This window comes from Macaca fascicularis, chromosome 3 (genome assembly GCF_037993035.2).
Source record: "Macaca fascicularis isolate 582-1 chromosome 3, T2T-MFA8v1.1".
Taxonomy (NCBI): domain Eukaryota; kingdom Metazoa; phylum Chordata; class Mammalia; order Primates; family Cercopithecidae; genus Macaca; species Macaca fascicularis.
The window spans coordinates 34,448,797-34,462,285 of record NC_088377.1 but is presented as its reverse complement, the minus strand read 5'-3'; the positions used below and the strand labels follow the sequence as shown (position 1 = coordinate 34,462,285).

Sequence of the window (13,489 nt, the reverse complement as noted above, 5' to 3'; positions counted from 1 at the left end):
GTGGGCCTCTGGGCTGCGGGGTCCACTGTGGTAGTTACATGGCTGTCAGCAGGAAGCCTGCTCCTTCTTAAAGAAGAGTTTATATGCTTAACACGGAAAGTTGAAGGTTTACTTTCCATATGGCTGAAAGAAGAAAACCAGCATGCCTCAGGGCCTCAGCCACGACTCCACGACTGCTGGGTGTTCACATTGGGGGCGGGTGGCGAGGTGACAACTGCCTCCCAGGTCCCTGCAGGCTTGAGCTCGCTGTTCTCAGGGGCCGACCCCCTGCCTGGGTCTGCTCGAGGCAGGAAGTGGTGCCCCCACAGGAGAGAGAGGAGCTGGGACCCGGGCCGCACAGATCCAGCCGGAACAGGGTCCCCCACTCACCTGCGGAGGGACGAGAGCAAGTCACTCCGGCCATGGGGCAGCCCAAGCCCACCTTCCTCAGGCCCCCCACGGAGCCCAGCACAGCATGGCGTTTTAGCCTTCTTGCAGCCTGTGGCCTCTGGGCCTGGAACCCTGGAATGAAAGGCCAGAGCAGAGGCCAAACGATCCCATCAGTGGGGCTTAGGAGATACTTCTTGGGGTCCTTCCCTACCCAAGCCCACTGCCCTGCTGCCGAGGGACAGCCCAGCTCCAGTATCGGAGGAGCAGCCAACCCATGAGACCCGGCCCCTGCCTGTGCCAGCCCCACTCAGGCCTTTGTGGGGTTTGGGTCGTCAACTCGCCCCGGTCGGCAGTTTCTGCTGCCGTTACGAGCACGTGTACGCTGTGGCTGTGGGCCGGCTTCAAATGCTGTCTCAGCAGAGAACCTCTCTGGTTTCTTTTGGAAGGGGGTTCAGCAAGAAGCCCCCGCTTTTTGTGGGGGTTGGTTGGTTGGTTTTGAGATGGAGTCTCGCTCTGTCACCAGGCTGGAGTGCAATGGTGCAATCTCAGCTCACTGCAACCTCCGCCTCCCAGGTTCAAGCGATTCTCCTGCCTCAGCCTCCCGAGTAGCTGGGATTACAGGCGTGTGCCACCCACACCTAGCTAATTTTTTGTATTTTTAGTAGAGACAGGGTTTCACCATATTAACCAAGATGGTCTCAGTCTCCTGACATTATGATCCACCCGCCTCAGCCTCCCAAAGTGCTCAGCTTACAGGCATGAGCCACTGCGCCTGGTTGCCCCCGCTTTTTGTTTTTTAAGCCCAGTGGGCTAACAGGGACTCTGGTTCTCCACCCAGCTGGTGAGTACCACAGGGGAGGAGGCCCTTCTCTCTGGGCTGCTGTAGACAGATGACCCTGCAGTGGCTGTGGCCCCTGCTGTGCTGGGGACAAGGGACTTCTCTCTGGCTGTTCTCTTTCCTTTTCCAAGATGGGGCTTCCTGTCTCCTGCCCCACCTAGGCACAGAGAAAGAGGATTGTGTCCTGTGAACTGTGCAGCTGCACAGGGACCGGTCCCCAGAGTGAGTGGCAGAGGTGGCCATCAGGAGGCCTCGCCCAGCGTTGTGGGACCCACAGGCGACACTGAGCCCCTCTCCTGCCCCTCGCTGTGTCTGTTCCCCCAGTGATGAGGCCAAGAGCGGGACGGCTTATCTTCAGTGACCAGGGAGACGGGCTCCGCTTGAAGCCTGCCTGGGCTGGGTGAGAGAGAGGCACCCTTGGTTCAGGGCCATGGGCAGCAGTGCTGTGGCCTCGGGCCGCATGGGAGGGCAGTGTGCAGGGCATCTGTGATTGACTCACCGTGCGTGGGCTCCGGTAACACCCGTGAAGTGGGGTCACCGCTCCAGGTTCCCAAGGAGGAAACAGGCTGGTGGAAGCAGCAGCTCAAGGTGGGGGAGTTAGAAGGTGGCAGAGCTGAGACGCCAACTCCTGCCCTGTAGCAGGGAAGCAGCCCCCAGCAGGCAGACGCCATGGCCTGGCTGGCCCGGGTGCACCTCACAGGGGCCCGTGCTGGCCGGATCGGACATCCGGGGAGCAGACCACATGGGGCTGTCTAAAAGGAAAGGAACTAAAGTTAAACTTCCCTGGAGGCTCCTCTCATCACCCAGGAACCCTGCGTCAGTGCACATGGGGCTGGTGTGTCACCTAGCAGGTACACAGCTGGTTCTTCACCCACAGGACTCCATACCCGCAGGAATCCCCACCTGCAGGATTCCCCACCACAGGACTTCCCTCCCGTAGGACTCCACCCACCCACAGGACTCCACCCACCCACAGGACTCCCCACCCACAGGACTCCTCTCACCCACAGGGTTCCCCTCACCCACAGGACGCCCCACCCACAGGACTCCCCACCCACAGAACCCCACTCACCCACATGGCAGTGAGGACAGGCGGGCTGGGCAGTGCTCACAACAGGCTCAGGGCCCTCACCTGTGCTGAGCCTGCAATCTTCAGACCTGGGCCTGCACATTGATGGAGGCATCTGGGCTTGACTGCCCTGCCTGACCCTGGAAACACGTGTCTGGGAGGGGGTCTCTGGACTAAACCCTGCCTGGCCCTGCCCTAGCCACAGCGCCGGCTTCGCTCCGTCCGGCAGCTGCCTGATGTCCACAGGCCCCAGTGCAGGAGCAAGGTGGGGGCGGGGCGGTTGTGGCCCCAGGGAGCCGCCCCTCTGGCAGCCGGGAGCTGCTCATCCCCAGGCCCACTGCCCCCTTGTGAGGGCCTGGACTTAGGAGTGTTCCTCACCATCTTCCCATTTTCATACGGAAAGTACATCGTCAATTAAGTTGCTCCGTTTCTTCCCAGAGAAACTTGTTTCATCCTCCCTCCCCTGTAAAATCCGTGTGACCCGTGGGGCGGGGGAGCCCATGGGGACTTGGGGGCAGTCGTGAGCCGTGGGGTGGCCACGGTAAGAGTGGCGTCCACGAGCTTCCTGGGCAGGCAGCAGCAGGGCCTAGGGTTGTGGCTCCTCACCTTGGGCAGGGGAGGGGCTCCAAAAACCCCCTTCACCCGAGGCCTTGGTGTTTAGCGCCTGGTGGGGCTCCGTCTCCTGAGATGAGGCGTCCCAGATCTGTCAGGGCAGACAGGCACCCAGGAGTCTTCTGCCCAGCACCCTGAGATGTTTGTCTTCCTTTCCCTAGATGGGCCCAAAAGCACAAGAACTGGAGGTTTCAGAAGACAAGGCAGACGTGGCTCCTGCTCCACATGTATGACAGAGACAAGGTGTGTGCACGGCGGGGCGGGCGCGTCTCCCGGGGGCTGAGGTCTGTGCACACTGGGGCCCTGACAGCGGAAGTCACAGTCTGAAAGGGCCACCCTCAGGGCCCGCTGCAGGGAAGGTCTCCTGGTGCCCTTGTTCTAAGAGAGCTGCGTTGCCTCCTCCAGGAGCCCCATCGCCGGCCTTCAGGACAGAAACCAACACAGGAGGACCTTAGGGAGGCCACCTGCCCTTGTGCATGTGTGCCTGTGACGTGTGTCTATACGTGTGTGTGACGTGCATCTACACATGCATGTGTACATGTGACGTGAGTCTACACGTGTGTGGTGTGTGTCTGCACATGCATGTGTACGTGTGGCGTGAGTCTGCATATTTGTGGTGTGTGTCTGCACATGTGTGTGTGTGACACGTCTGCACGTGCGTGTGGATGTGTGTCTGCACATGCATGTGTACGTGTGACGTGAGTCTGCATGTGTGTAATGTGTCTGCACGTGTGTGTATGTGTGACACATGTCTGCACATGCATGTGTGCGTGTGACGCACGTCTGCACATGCAAGTGTGGGCAGCTGTCCTTTTCAGGGGCAGGATGTGAGATGGGGTTTCACAGAATGAAACGAGACAGAATTCTGAACTAAACCCAGCTGCTGGGAGGTGGGCTGGAGCTGCCTGTGTCCTTTGAGGCTGGCGGAGCCCACGGTTCTGCCTTGCCAGCTCTCCTGTGCCCATGTTACTAGAGACCAGGCTTTGCGTGCTCTGTGCATGTGAGCTGAGGGCAGGGCGCGGTTTTCTCTTGCCGTGCCTGTGTTTGCAGACTCTCAGAGCAGGGCAGGCCCACTGGCCCCACTCACAGCCCTGGGACATTCCTGGCATAGCCTGCGGCCGCTTTCATTATTTTGTTGATGCTGGTTTTTTGTGGGCATTTTTGAGACAGGGTCCCGCCCAGGCTGGAGTGCAGTGACATGATCACAGTTCACTGCAGCCTCAACCTCCTGGGCTCAAGCCATTCTCTCTCCTCAAAGTCAGAGGACATGTGCATCCCGATTTTAAGCCCTACTGCATGCTCCTGTCATCATGATACTGGGGTGGGCACAAAGCTGGAAGTAGAAGTGACTGGAACAGCCTAGGGAGCCTGGAAACCCTCAGGCCCGGGGCAGCTGATTCCAGCACGTGGGCCAAGCCCGTTCCACGTGGAGGAAGCTTCTCAACAGAGCCCAGGACAACTGGGTTTCCACGTTTGGCTTTGTTTTTTTTAACCGAAGTTTACATGGTTTTATTTATATGTTACTATTACCAAAAGTAAACTTTATACAAAAATTTTTATACAGAAAAATAATCCTTGGTTAGGCAAAGCCATTTATATGTGTGTATACACACACACACACACACAAAGTATCTTACGCTGTCATAAACATATTTATAAACACACAAATGTGCATTTTATCCCTTTTTATTCCACATGTAACCGTACATATTTACAAATATGCTAATACTTAATGCATGCGGCCCCCAGCTTCACACCATATGCAAAAATTAACTCAAAATGGATGAAAGACTTAAATTTAAGAGCTAAAACCAAAACTGTTACATGAAAACCTAAGAGTCCATTTCATGACCTTGGGTGAGGCAACGGTTTCTTAAATGTGGCTCTAGAAGCACAAGTGACAAAGGAAAAGGTCGAGAAAGCATCCTCATCAGGATCTAAGACTGTGTAGCGGGGCATGGTGGCTCACGCCTGTAATGCCAGCACTTTGGGAGTCTGAGCCGGGCAGATCACTTGAGGTCAATAGTTCGAGACCAGCCTGGCCAACATGGCAAAACCCCGTCTCTAGTAAAAATACAAAAATTACCTGGGTGTGGTAATGCTTGCCTGCAATCCCAGCTACTTGGGAGGCTGAGGCAGGAGAATCGCTTGAACCTGGGAGGTGGAGATCGCACCACTGCACTCCAGCCTGGGCAACAGAGCAAGACCAGCTCAAAAAAAAAAAAAGAAAATGCATCTAAAACTTTGCACTGCATACAGAACTAGCCAGAAAGTGAAATGGTTGCTCCAGAATGGGAGACGTTTGCAAGTCCCACATGAATGAGAACTCTGCTAACTCAATAATGAAGAGAGCCCGGTTTTGAGAGCTGCTGCCACAGGGACCTGAGGAAACCCGTCTGCAGAGCAGATTTGCAGGTGGCCGGCGAGCCTGCGCAGAGGAGCCCCCACCACCAGCAGACAAGGGTCAGGCCACCGAGAGATGCCACCTGGCCACTGCCACCCTGAGCGGAAAGAAAAGCACTCCAAGTGCCAGAGCATACGCGGCTTTTTGTTCCGAGTGCACATTTTATCACGGCCTACCCGTTTTATTTTTGTCATGTTTTCTCATTTTTCTGAGGATTTTTACAATGTTTTTGAAATGTCCTTCTCCCCGCGCGGCTTCTGTTTTAGCCACACGTTGATTCAGTGTTCTCTCTGCTTCTAACAGGTGTTTCTTCTTGCAGCATCTGGGGCAGGGTCTGTGGCCAGGCCGCCTGCTCCCTCGGGCTGCGGTGGGAGGACGGAAGCCTGAGGCCAGGGTGTCCTTGGCTGCAGCATCTTGTCTCCTGCTGCTCAGTGGCCCCGCCCTGCCCTACCCGACTGACTCCGTCTCTTCCCTGTCAGGTTCCGGATGAGCACTTCTCCACCATGCTGGCCTACCTGGAGGGGCTGCAGGGCCGGGCCCGCGAGCTGACGGTCCAGAAGGCAGAAGCTCTGATGCGGGAGCTGGACGAGGAGGACCCCGATCCCCTCCTGCCGGGGAGGGTCCAGCGCATCCGGCAGGTGCTGCAGCTGCTCTCCTAGCGGGTTCAGCGCAGGACGGGGCCACTGCCCAGCGCAGGGCGGCCTCGGACCACACAGGGTGCAGCTCCTCCGGCAGTGGGGGCCAGGATCACCAGCACCAGAGCCTCACAAGGGCCCCTTCTGTCCTCCAGACCCTCCTTGGCCGGAGACAGTTGTGACAGTGACGACGGGTTCAGTGCCTTCAGCACAGAGCGTGGACGCTCTGGAATCACCCAGATACCTGGCCTTGGAGGGGCCCTGGAGCCCTGGGAATCTGCTTGGGAGGGAAATGTCTATTTTTCCAGCAGGAATATTTTAGAGATTGGGCCACGCTGGCTCCTCCTGCCAGCTGCAAACCTGCACCTTCCGCCTGATTCCCCATCCCCCTGCGTGGGCTGCATTCCTGGTCCCCTGCCCGCGTCCATCCAGGGGCCTGGCTGTTGCCTGTTTTCCTTTGACCCCACACAGCCTCAGTGCTGGTCATGGGGAGTCCCTGCTGGGGGCTTGTGGAGTCAGATCACATACCTGTGCAGAAACCGTCTCTGTGGCCGCATTTGAAATAAAACACGACCCACCAGGGGCCGTGGGTCCTGCTCTGCCCGGTGCGTCCCCTGCCTGTGGACTGCAGAATGCGCGTCCCCCATGCCAGCGCGTCCTCCATGCCAGCGCGCCCCGGGCTGAGACCCTGTCTTTAGTGGTGGCCATCCCAGGATGCCATTCATAACTCTCTGTGTGGCGTTCCTGGCCGTGGGCGCTGGCTGACCACTTGCGTTCAGGCCGGCCGTTTCCCAGCGCTGGCAGTGACTGACCCTGCCAGGAAACACACTTGGGCCACACAGAATCGAGCCACACACTTCCTGTTCCCAGCAGCCTGTGGTCCCCAAGTGATGTGAGGTGCAGCGGGGCATTGAGAGGGCCATGGTGACCACAGAACTCTGGGCAGCTGCCATGGAGGGCCAGGTGGCTATGGCAAGGAGGTCCATGCACCCCTCCCTGCGAGGCCAAGTCTGTTCCTGGCCATGGCAAGGAGGTCCGTGCACCCCTGCGAGGCCAAGTCTGTTCCAGGATGGGCCCCGGGGAGGGCTGAGTCCAGCGGCTCCAGCCTGGGCGTCCACAGAGCAGACGCCCAGGTGCTGCTGCCCCAGAGCTCCCTGCTGCCTGGCTCAGGTTGGGGGTTTGTGCTGTCATCTCAGTGCTCCCCCAACTGACGGTAGAGCAGAAAAGTAGCTGCAGCCACCACCTGGCAGCCTTGGGACGCTGGCTCAGGCCCTGAGTGCCCCCTTGAGTGCCCCGCCCCCCAGCAGAGCTGCTGAGGCTGAGGTCAGGCTGCCTGGCTTGGTTGCCCCTGACCCACAGAGCTGCATGCAAGCCGGGAGGTGGGAGCACGGCCTCACCACCGTGAGAGCAGTGAGGCACAGGCTCCAGGCTGTCATCCTGGGGAGGGCTTTGGGCTTCTCGGGGCCTGTACCTCAGAGCGGTGACTGACCTCACTGTGACCCACAGACGTCTACTGTGACTTCCATCTTAGCTCCCTTAAGACACCCAGGGCTGGGCTAAAATGTGGTCCAAGCTGAGGAGCTGGGTCCATACATCGGGGGGGTCTGGGCAGGTCTGGCTGACTACTCAGGCCGTCTCTATGTGGGCATCGAGACTCGGGGCTGGAGGAGACCCTAAGGACCGAGTCCCCAGGTCTTCTCTGTACCCACCAAGCTGTGGGAAGGCGATGAGGCTGTTTGCTCTTCTGTGACCAGCAGCCAGACCCGTCTCACCCACCATTGGGGCCAAAATTCTGACCACCCACAACACAGGCCTTGCTGTGTGCACCGCATGGGCCCAGGATGGGCCTTGCCAGCAGCAGGCGAGGAGTTCAGCCCCTCCTGGTGCCAGTCAGGTGAACTCACAAACAGGAAGGCACGTTGCACAGCACGAACCTTCAGATCGGCGAGGCGGTGCCTGGGATCCGGGTCCTGGCAGCACAGCTCTGCAGAGAAGCTGCTCGGAAGGGTCCGTGGCCAGCCCAGCAGTCAGGGTGCTCAGCGGCCCCTATGCTGGGAGGCACCTTAAACACCAACAGACAGTAGAGGCAGACCCACAGAGTGCAAAGAAGGGCTGCAACCTCCAGAAGGCAGGGCTGATAGATCCGGAACCATGGCTCTGAGCTTCCCAGCAGCCAAATCAGAAAGGGAAATGTGATGGGTACTGCTGAGTCCTCACCGACAGTTAATGGGAAGAGTTCTTGAAGACCTGGGCCTCCCTTCGTCAGCACAGATGCTCCTCTGACACCGGCTGGGGAGTGCTGTCTTGTCAAGGGTCCCCACCTCTGTGGGTCGTACGGTGCCAAGCTCCTCAGGGCTCCCTGGCAAAAGGTGCCAAAGGGTGGTGCGGAGATGTCACCTGGGACGCAGCTCAGAGAACCATGCAATGCCCTGGGGTCTCCCTACCCCATGCAGGTCAGTGAGGGCACCCACCCATGCAACCCCAAGGGCCAACCACATGGGGCCACCTGTGCTGGGGCTGTGTGTGCCGGAGAACGGGCTGTGAGTCCCTGTCTCGGCTGGCGCTTGTGCGGGACTCCTGAGCCAGGAAGCCTCCGGCTAAGGAAGCCCCACCTTAGCCTGGAGACGACCCTCACATCCATCCCTTACACGTGTCCCTGGGCAAGTGCTCCTCACGGTGGAGAGGGCAGCTGCTGACCCGCAGCAAGCCAGGTGGTGGATTGAGATTTGTGCCAAGTGAGGGGCCAGACTTCAGTGCGGGTATGCGTGCTGTTCCTTCGCATATGTCCAAGGCCATAAGTGATGGGCTGTGACAAAGCATCTGGGCAGAGCTCAGGGAGGAATGTCCCTGCAGTGAGTACGTAGGCGTGTGCAGGTGTCAGAACCACCAAACCACACACTGATAACTCATGCCGGGTGCGGCGGCTCAAGCCTGTAATCTCAGCACTTTGGGAGGTGGAGGCGGGAGGATGGCTTGAGCTCAGGAGTTTGAGACCAGCCTGGGCAACATGGCTAAACCGCCCTCCTGCAAAAAATTAAAAATCCGGGGGTGGTGGCATGTGTCTGTAGTCACAGCTACTAGGGAGGCTGAGGTGGGAGGATGGCTTGAGCCCGGGAGGTTGAGGCTGCAGTGAGCATTGATTACGCCACAGAGCAAGACCCGACATCTAAAATAAATTTTTTTTAGGGCTGGGTGTGGTGGCTCACGCCTGTAATCCCAACACTTTGGGAGGCCACGGTGGGCGGATCACGAGGTCAGGAGTTCGAGATCAGCCTGGCCAACATGGTGAAACCCCATCCCTACTGAAAATACAGAAATTAGCCAGGCATGGTGGTGGGCGCCTGTAATCCCAGCTACTCGGGAGGCTGAGGCAGGAGAATCGCTTGAACCCGGGAGGTGGAGCTTGCAGTGAGCAGAGATTGCACCACTGCACTCCAGCCTGGGTGACAGAGTGAGGCTTCGCCTCAAAAATAAAAAATTTTTTAAATAATCAAAAGGAACACTGGAAGTCAGAATCACATTTCCCATGGGGGTGAGCAGATCTGTGTAGACGGGCTTTCTGGGGCAAAGGGGCCTCCCTGACATTGGGGGTGTGAACACTTGTCAGAGCAGCACTGAGACCTGAGGAAACCATCCCCTGCCCCAGCCCACCCAGCCTCTGAGGAAGCAGCCTCTGAGCAGTTTGTTACAGGATTGACCTCTGACAAACAGCTCACACCGGGTGCTGCCTGCTCACCTCCACCAAGAATGACAGGTTCGGCCACTGAATCACCCTCAGAGCACTTTCCTCCCTCCAATCCCCCAAGACAGTGGCATCTTTTTAGAAACAGGGTCCCACTCTCGTACAGGCTGGAATGCAGTGGCATGAGCTCTGCTCACTGTCACCTCCACCTCCCAGGCTCAAGCGATTCTCCTCCCTCAGCCTCCCGAGTAGCTGGGGCCACAGTTGCTACCACTGCACCTGGCTACTTTCTGTATTTCTTGTAGAAGTGGGGGCTCACTGTGTTGCCCAGGCTGGTGTCAAACTCCTGGGCTCAAGCGATCCTCCCGCCTCGGCCTCCCACCGTGCTGGGATTCCTTCCAGCGTGAGCCACCGTGCCTGGCATTTATTTCTGGATGACTCGGTGCCCAGTGTTCACATCCCAGAGCCTCAAGCTGACCTTCCAGCCCGGACCGGCGCTATCCGCTCCCCACTCCTCTCCCTGGAGCCCCGGACGCCTCCAGCTGGGCTCTCTCCCTGCCTGTCCCTGCACAGATCAGGTGGCGCCACCTGCCGTCTGTCCAGCTCCTCAGCTCCTGCTCCGGTCACAGTCGCGCGCTGGTCGGGTGCCGTGCGCCATGCGCCCTCCAGTGGCTCCCAGGGATCAGGCTCTCCACCGCGCGCTCCAGCTGCCGTCCCCCTGCCCTGCCTGGGTCAGGCCACCCGGCCTGCCCACCGGGACCTCAGAACTGCCGGTACCCTTGCTGGCTGCACAGGTTTCACAGATGATAAAGCTGAGCGCAGCCTCAAACCCTGAATGACCATCAAAGTTAAGATCCTTCAGACTCTTCCAAGCCTCACCTCATCATCCGTGGCCCAGCAGTCCAGAGCCACGGGCCACCCACCCGCTTGTTAGGCAGCGGCAGCTACGCGATGTACTCTGACCTCAGACACCCCAGGACTTTGCTTAGATTTCACAAGGGACTGGGTGCAGGCAGGAGGGGGTGGAATTTGGCCAGTGATGGGCCTGCCTCAGGGCATTTTTGAGACCTGCCTGGAGAGAGCTGGGCGCTGGGCTGAGCTGTCCAAGTCCCGCTGCCCTCTGAAGCCCGGTGAGCCCACCCAGCCCTGCCATCATCCTGCCTCCTTGCCCCTCACCATCCAAGGGGGGAAGAAGAACCCCGCCCTGAGGGAGCCCCAGCCATCACGGGGAGAGCCCAGGTCCCAGAGTGAGGCAAGCTTCCAGCCTCTGGGTTCCCGGCCAGAGGTTTCCCGATGGGGGCTGCCCACTCCGAGGGAGGAGCTTCAGGACATCTGAACCAAGACCCCCAACCACACTGGACGCCGCCCCCAGCCCCTGCATGTGTGTGCCCTGCGGGTGTGGGTGAGCGGTGGCGTGGCAGCTCCCTTGGGTCACTTGGGTTCTGTTTAACGGCATCTCCGTGGGTAAAGCTTGGCCTCCTCCTAAGCCCGGCCCTCAGATGGCCTCCCCCTCCGAGCTTGCTGTGGGAGGTTTGCAGATGACTCGGGGACTGTGGTTTTGTTTTACCTTGACTTAGGAGGGTAATGGGAGGCCCGTGTGGCCCAGCTGAGGGCCAGCCTCAGACCCAGAAGCAGATCTGGGGCCGAGAGCCGCCTGCCCACCCCAGGAGGGTCCTCCCCTGGAGACCGAGAGGTGGGGGGTGCAGGGGCCAGGGTCGGCGTCCCCCCTGCTGCTGAGGACAGACGTCCGGGGAGCAGCTCAGCCCCGTCGTGAGCCATGGGGTTCAGGGTGTCTGCCTCTCTCGTGACATGTGGGCACCGTGATGTCCGCAGAGGCATCTCCCGAAATCCACGCGCAAGAAGTTGGGCTCATGGGCTGTCCCCGCCCGAGTTCTCCAGGACCCTTGAAAAGGACCCGTCTGCAGGTGCGTGGATAAAGCAGCACCAACCCCCTCCCCACTCACCCGAGGTCCCCAGAGCCCTCACACCCACAGACCCAGGAAGGAGAAGGGCTGGGGCGGGACTCGGAGCGGCTGTCCCGAGTCTGTCGTCTCCCGAGATGAGAGTGGAGCTTCAGCCTGGGAAGATGAGGAGACTCTGGAGGTGACGGTGGTGGCTGCACAGTGCAGCGAATGTGGCTGTGCCCCTGAACTGTGCACTTAAACATGGCTGATGGTGAATTTTCTGTATGTGTGTTTTATCACAATTTTTAAAAATGCCAACAAGAAAACACTTGGAAATGAAGCGTAGACGTCCATGCCAAGCCCCAGCGTTTCCCAGCAAGCCTCCGGGATGTGCCTGCGCACCCCGCCAGCAGCCTGAGTGCAGCTATGAGAAACGGGGGCACCCAGGTCTGCCCGGTCGAGAAGGTGGCACCTCTGGGTTCGGGTCTCACGTGGCCCCTCCCTTCCCTCCCCCCACCCCACACCCCTGCCCATGCCCCTGGGCACAAGTTGAAGGAGATTTGACACCTGCTCACGCTGTTTTCACTAAGCTAGGCTTGTTTACACTTGAGAATGAGGCGTTTGGACCGCCTAGCTTGGGGGGCCCTGGCTGCACCCCGTGGAGGAGGCCTGTGATCTCGCTGAGTTGTTTCTTCCCGGGTGGGATGGGGTGAGAGGTCTCGTGAGTCGGGCAGGCGGGGTCAGGGATGGAGTCAGGGTTGGGGTTACATTTGTCTTAGTGCTTTAAGGGGAAGCTCAGCCATCACTCATACCCCTGCACTTGGCATCCCTCACGTCGGCTGGGCCTCCATGAAGCGGGGCGGGAAAGGGTCAACGTTTCCTCCCCACGTGGGCCGGGGGCTCCCCTGGGCCCGCGGAGATGAATACCCCAGGCCAATGTAAGGCAGGGGCATGAGGGTCCCCTGCGGGACCGGGAGGGCGGGGCCTGAGTCCTCCACCCCACCCAGGAGGCCCTGACGACAGCTGGGAGGGACTCTCCACAGCCCTGCCCTGGAATGTTCCGCACCCTCCAGAGCTCCAGAGGGGCTCACCAGTCACACTGGACGGGGTGTCACGTGGCCCCACCTGGCACCGGGACCCCGTTCTCTCTGCCCTTCAAGTTTTCAGTGTCATATTTCAAATGTCTGAGAGGATAATAGTGAAGCCAGCACTTGGTCCCTGCTCTTCTCTAGAAATACGTGAGCGGACGCAGCCGAGCCCCCCTCCCTCCACCCCTTCTGGTCCTTGCAGCGGGTCCAGCAGGTCCAGCAGCCTCCGCAGCAGCAGCCCCGCCCGTGACTTAGGGACCCTGCAGCCCCACCCGGGAGTGTGAGGCCTGCCGTGCGCCCACCCGTGTGTCCCGGCTGCCGGGTCCTGGCCTTGGGGCGCCGCTCCACGGGGTGCAGGTGGGAACGTGCCACGGCTTATCCTCTTTTCTTATGAGGGGCCACCTGCTGCTCACATGCATGTTCTGCGCTGGGACGGGGGCCAGGGCCATCTCAGACACCAGGTGTCCCAGCACACGCCGGCCATGCCACCACCAGCACACACGCCACGGGTCCCGCAGTCACCATCACCCACTTCACAGAGCGGAAAACAGCCCGGAGTGGAATAGGTCTGCTCAGGTCCCCAGAAAATGGGGCAGACTTGGGAGCCTCCGGCTCCAGTTCCTGTCTCCAAAGGAGAATGTGGGCCTCGCCTCCCTGCACCTGTCACGTGCACGGAGGACCAAGGGCAGCCCCGGTGGCTTGGCTCACAGTCTGGCACTGCAGGCCGACTGCCTCCAGGTACAACCACAGGAACTGTTCCAGGAGCGGGAACAGAGTGGGGTCTGCAGGAGTCCCAGGGCCTGGTGGGTGCAGGGCTCACACGCTGAGGACACCTGTCTGCGCCTGTCTCTGGCTGGATGCAGCCACCTGCCGTCTCTTGGCAGCCCC

General features: G+C 59.6%; 1 protein-coding gene and 1 long non-coding RNA gene across 10 annotated transcripts in view; both read left to right on the top strand.

The window, feature by feature from the left end:
* The window catches only part of CHLSN (cholesin), a 125,750-nt gene extending 119,221 nt beyond the window's left edge, over positions 1-6,529 (top strand). For 8 of the 9 annotated variants that reach the window (XM_045389782.3, XM_074034243.1, XM_074034236.1 and 5 more), the window contains 2 exons: positions 3,050-3,131; positions 5,772-6,529. In XM_045389782.3, coding sequence (XP_045245717.1) covers positions 3,050-3,131; positions 5,772-5,951 — 262 coding nt within the window. In that variant the 3' untranslated portion in view covers positions 5,952-6,529. The remainder of the gene's footprint in view (positions 1-3,049; positions 3,132-5,771) is intronic. The other variant, XM_074034241.1, reaches the window with a different exon arrangement.
* A 4,135-nt stretch (positions 6,530-10,664) lies between these two features.
* LOC141409819 (uncharacterized) lies at positions 10,665-11,789 on the top strand. The gene is made up of 2 exons (XR_012432147.1): positions 10,665-10,739; positions 11,443-11,789. It is a non-coding gene; the product is annotated as an uncharacterized lncRNA (long non-coding RNA).
* The last annotated feature ends 1,700 nt before the right edge of the window (positions 11,790-13,489 follow it).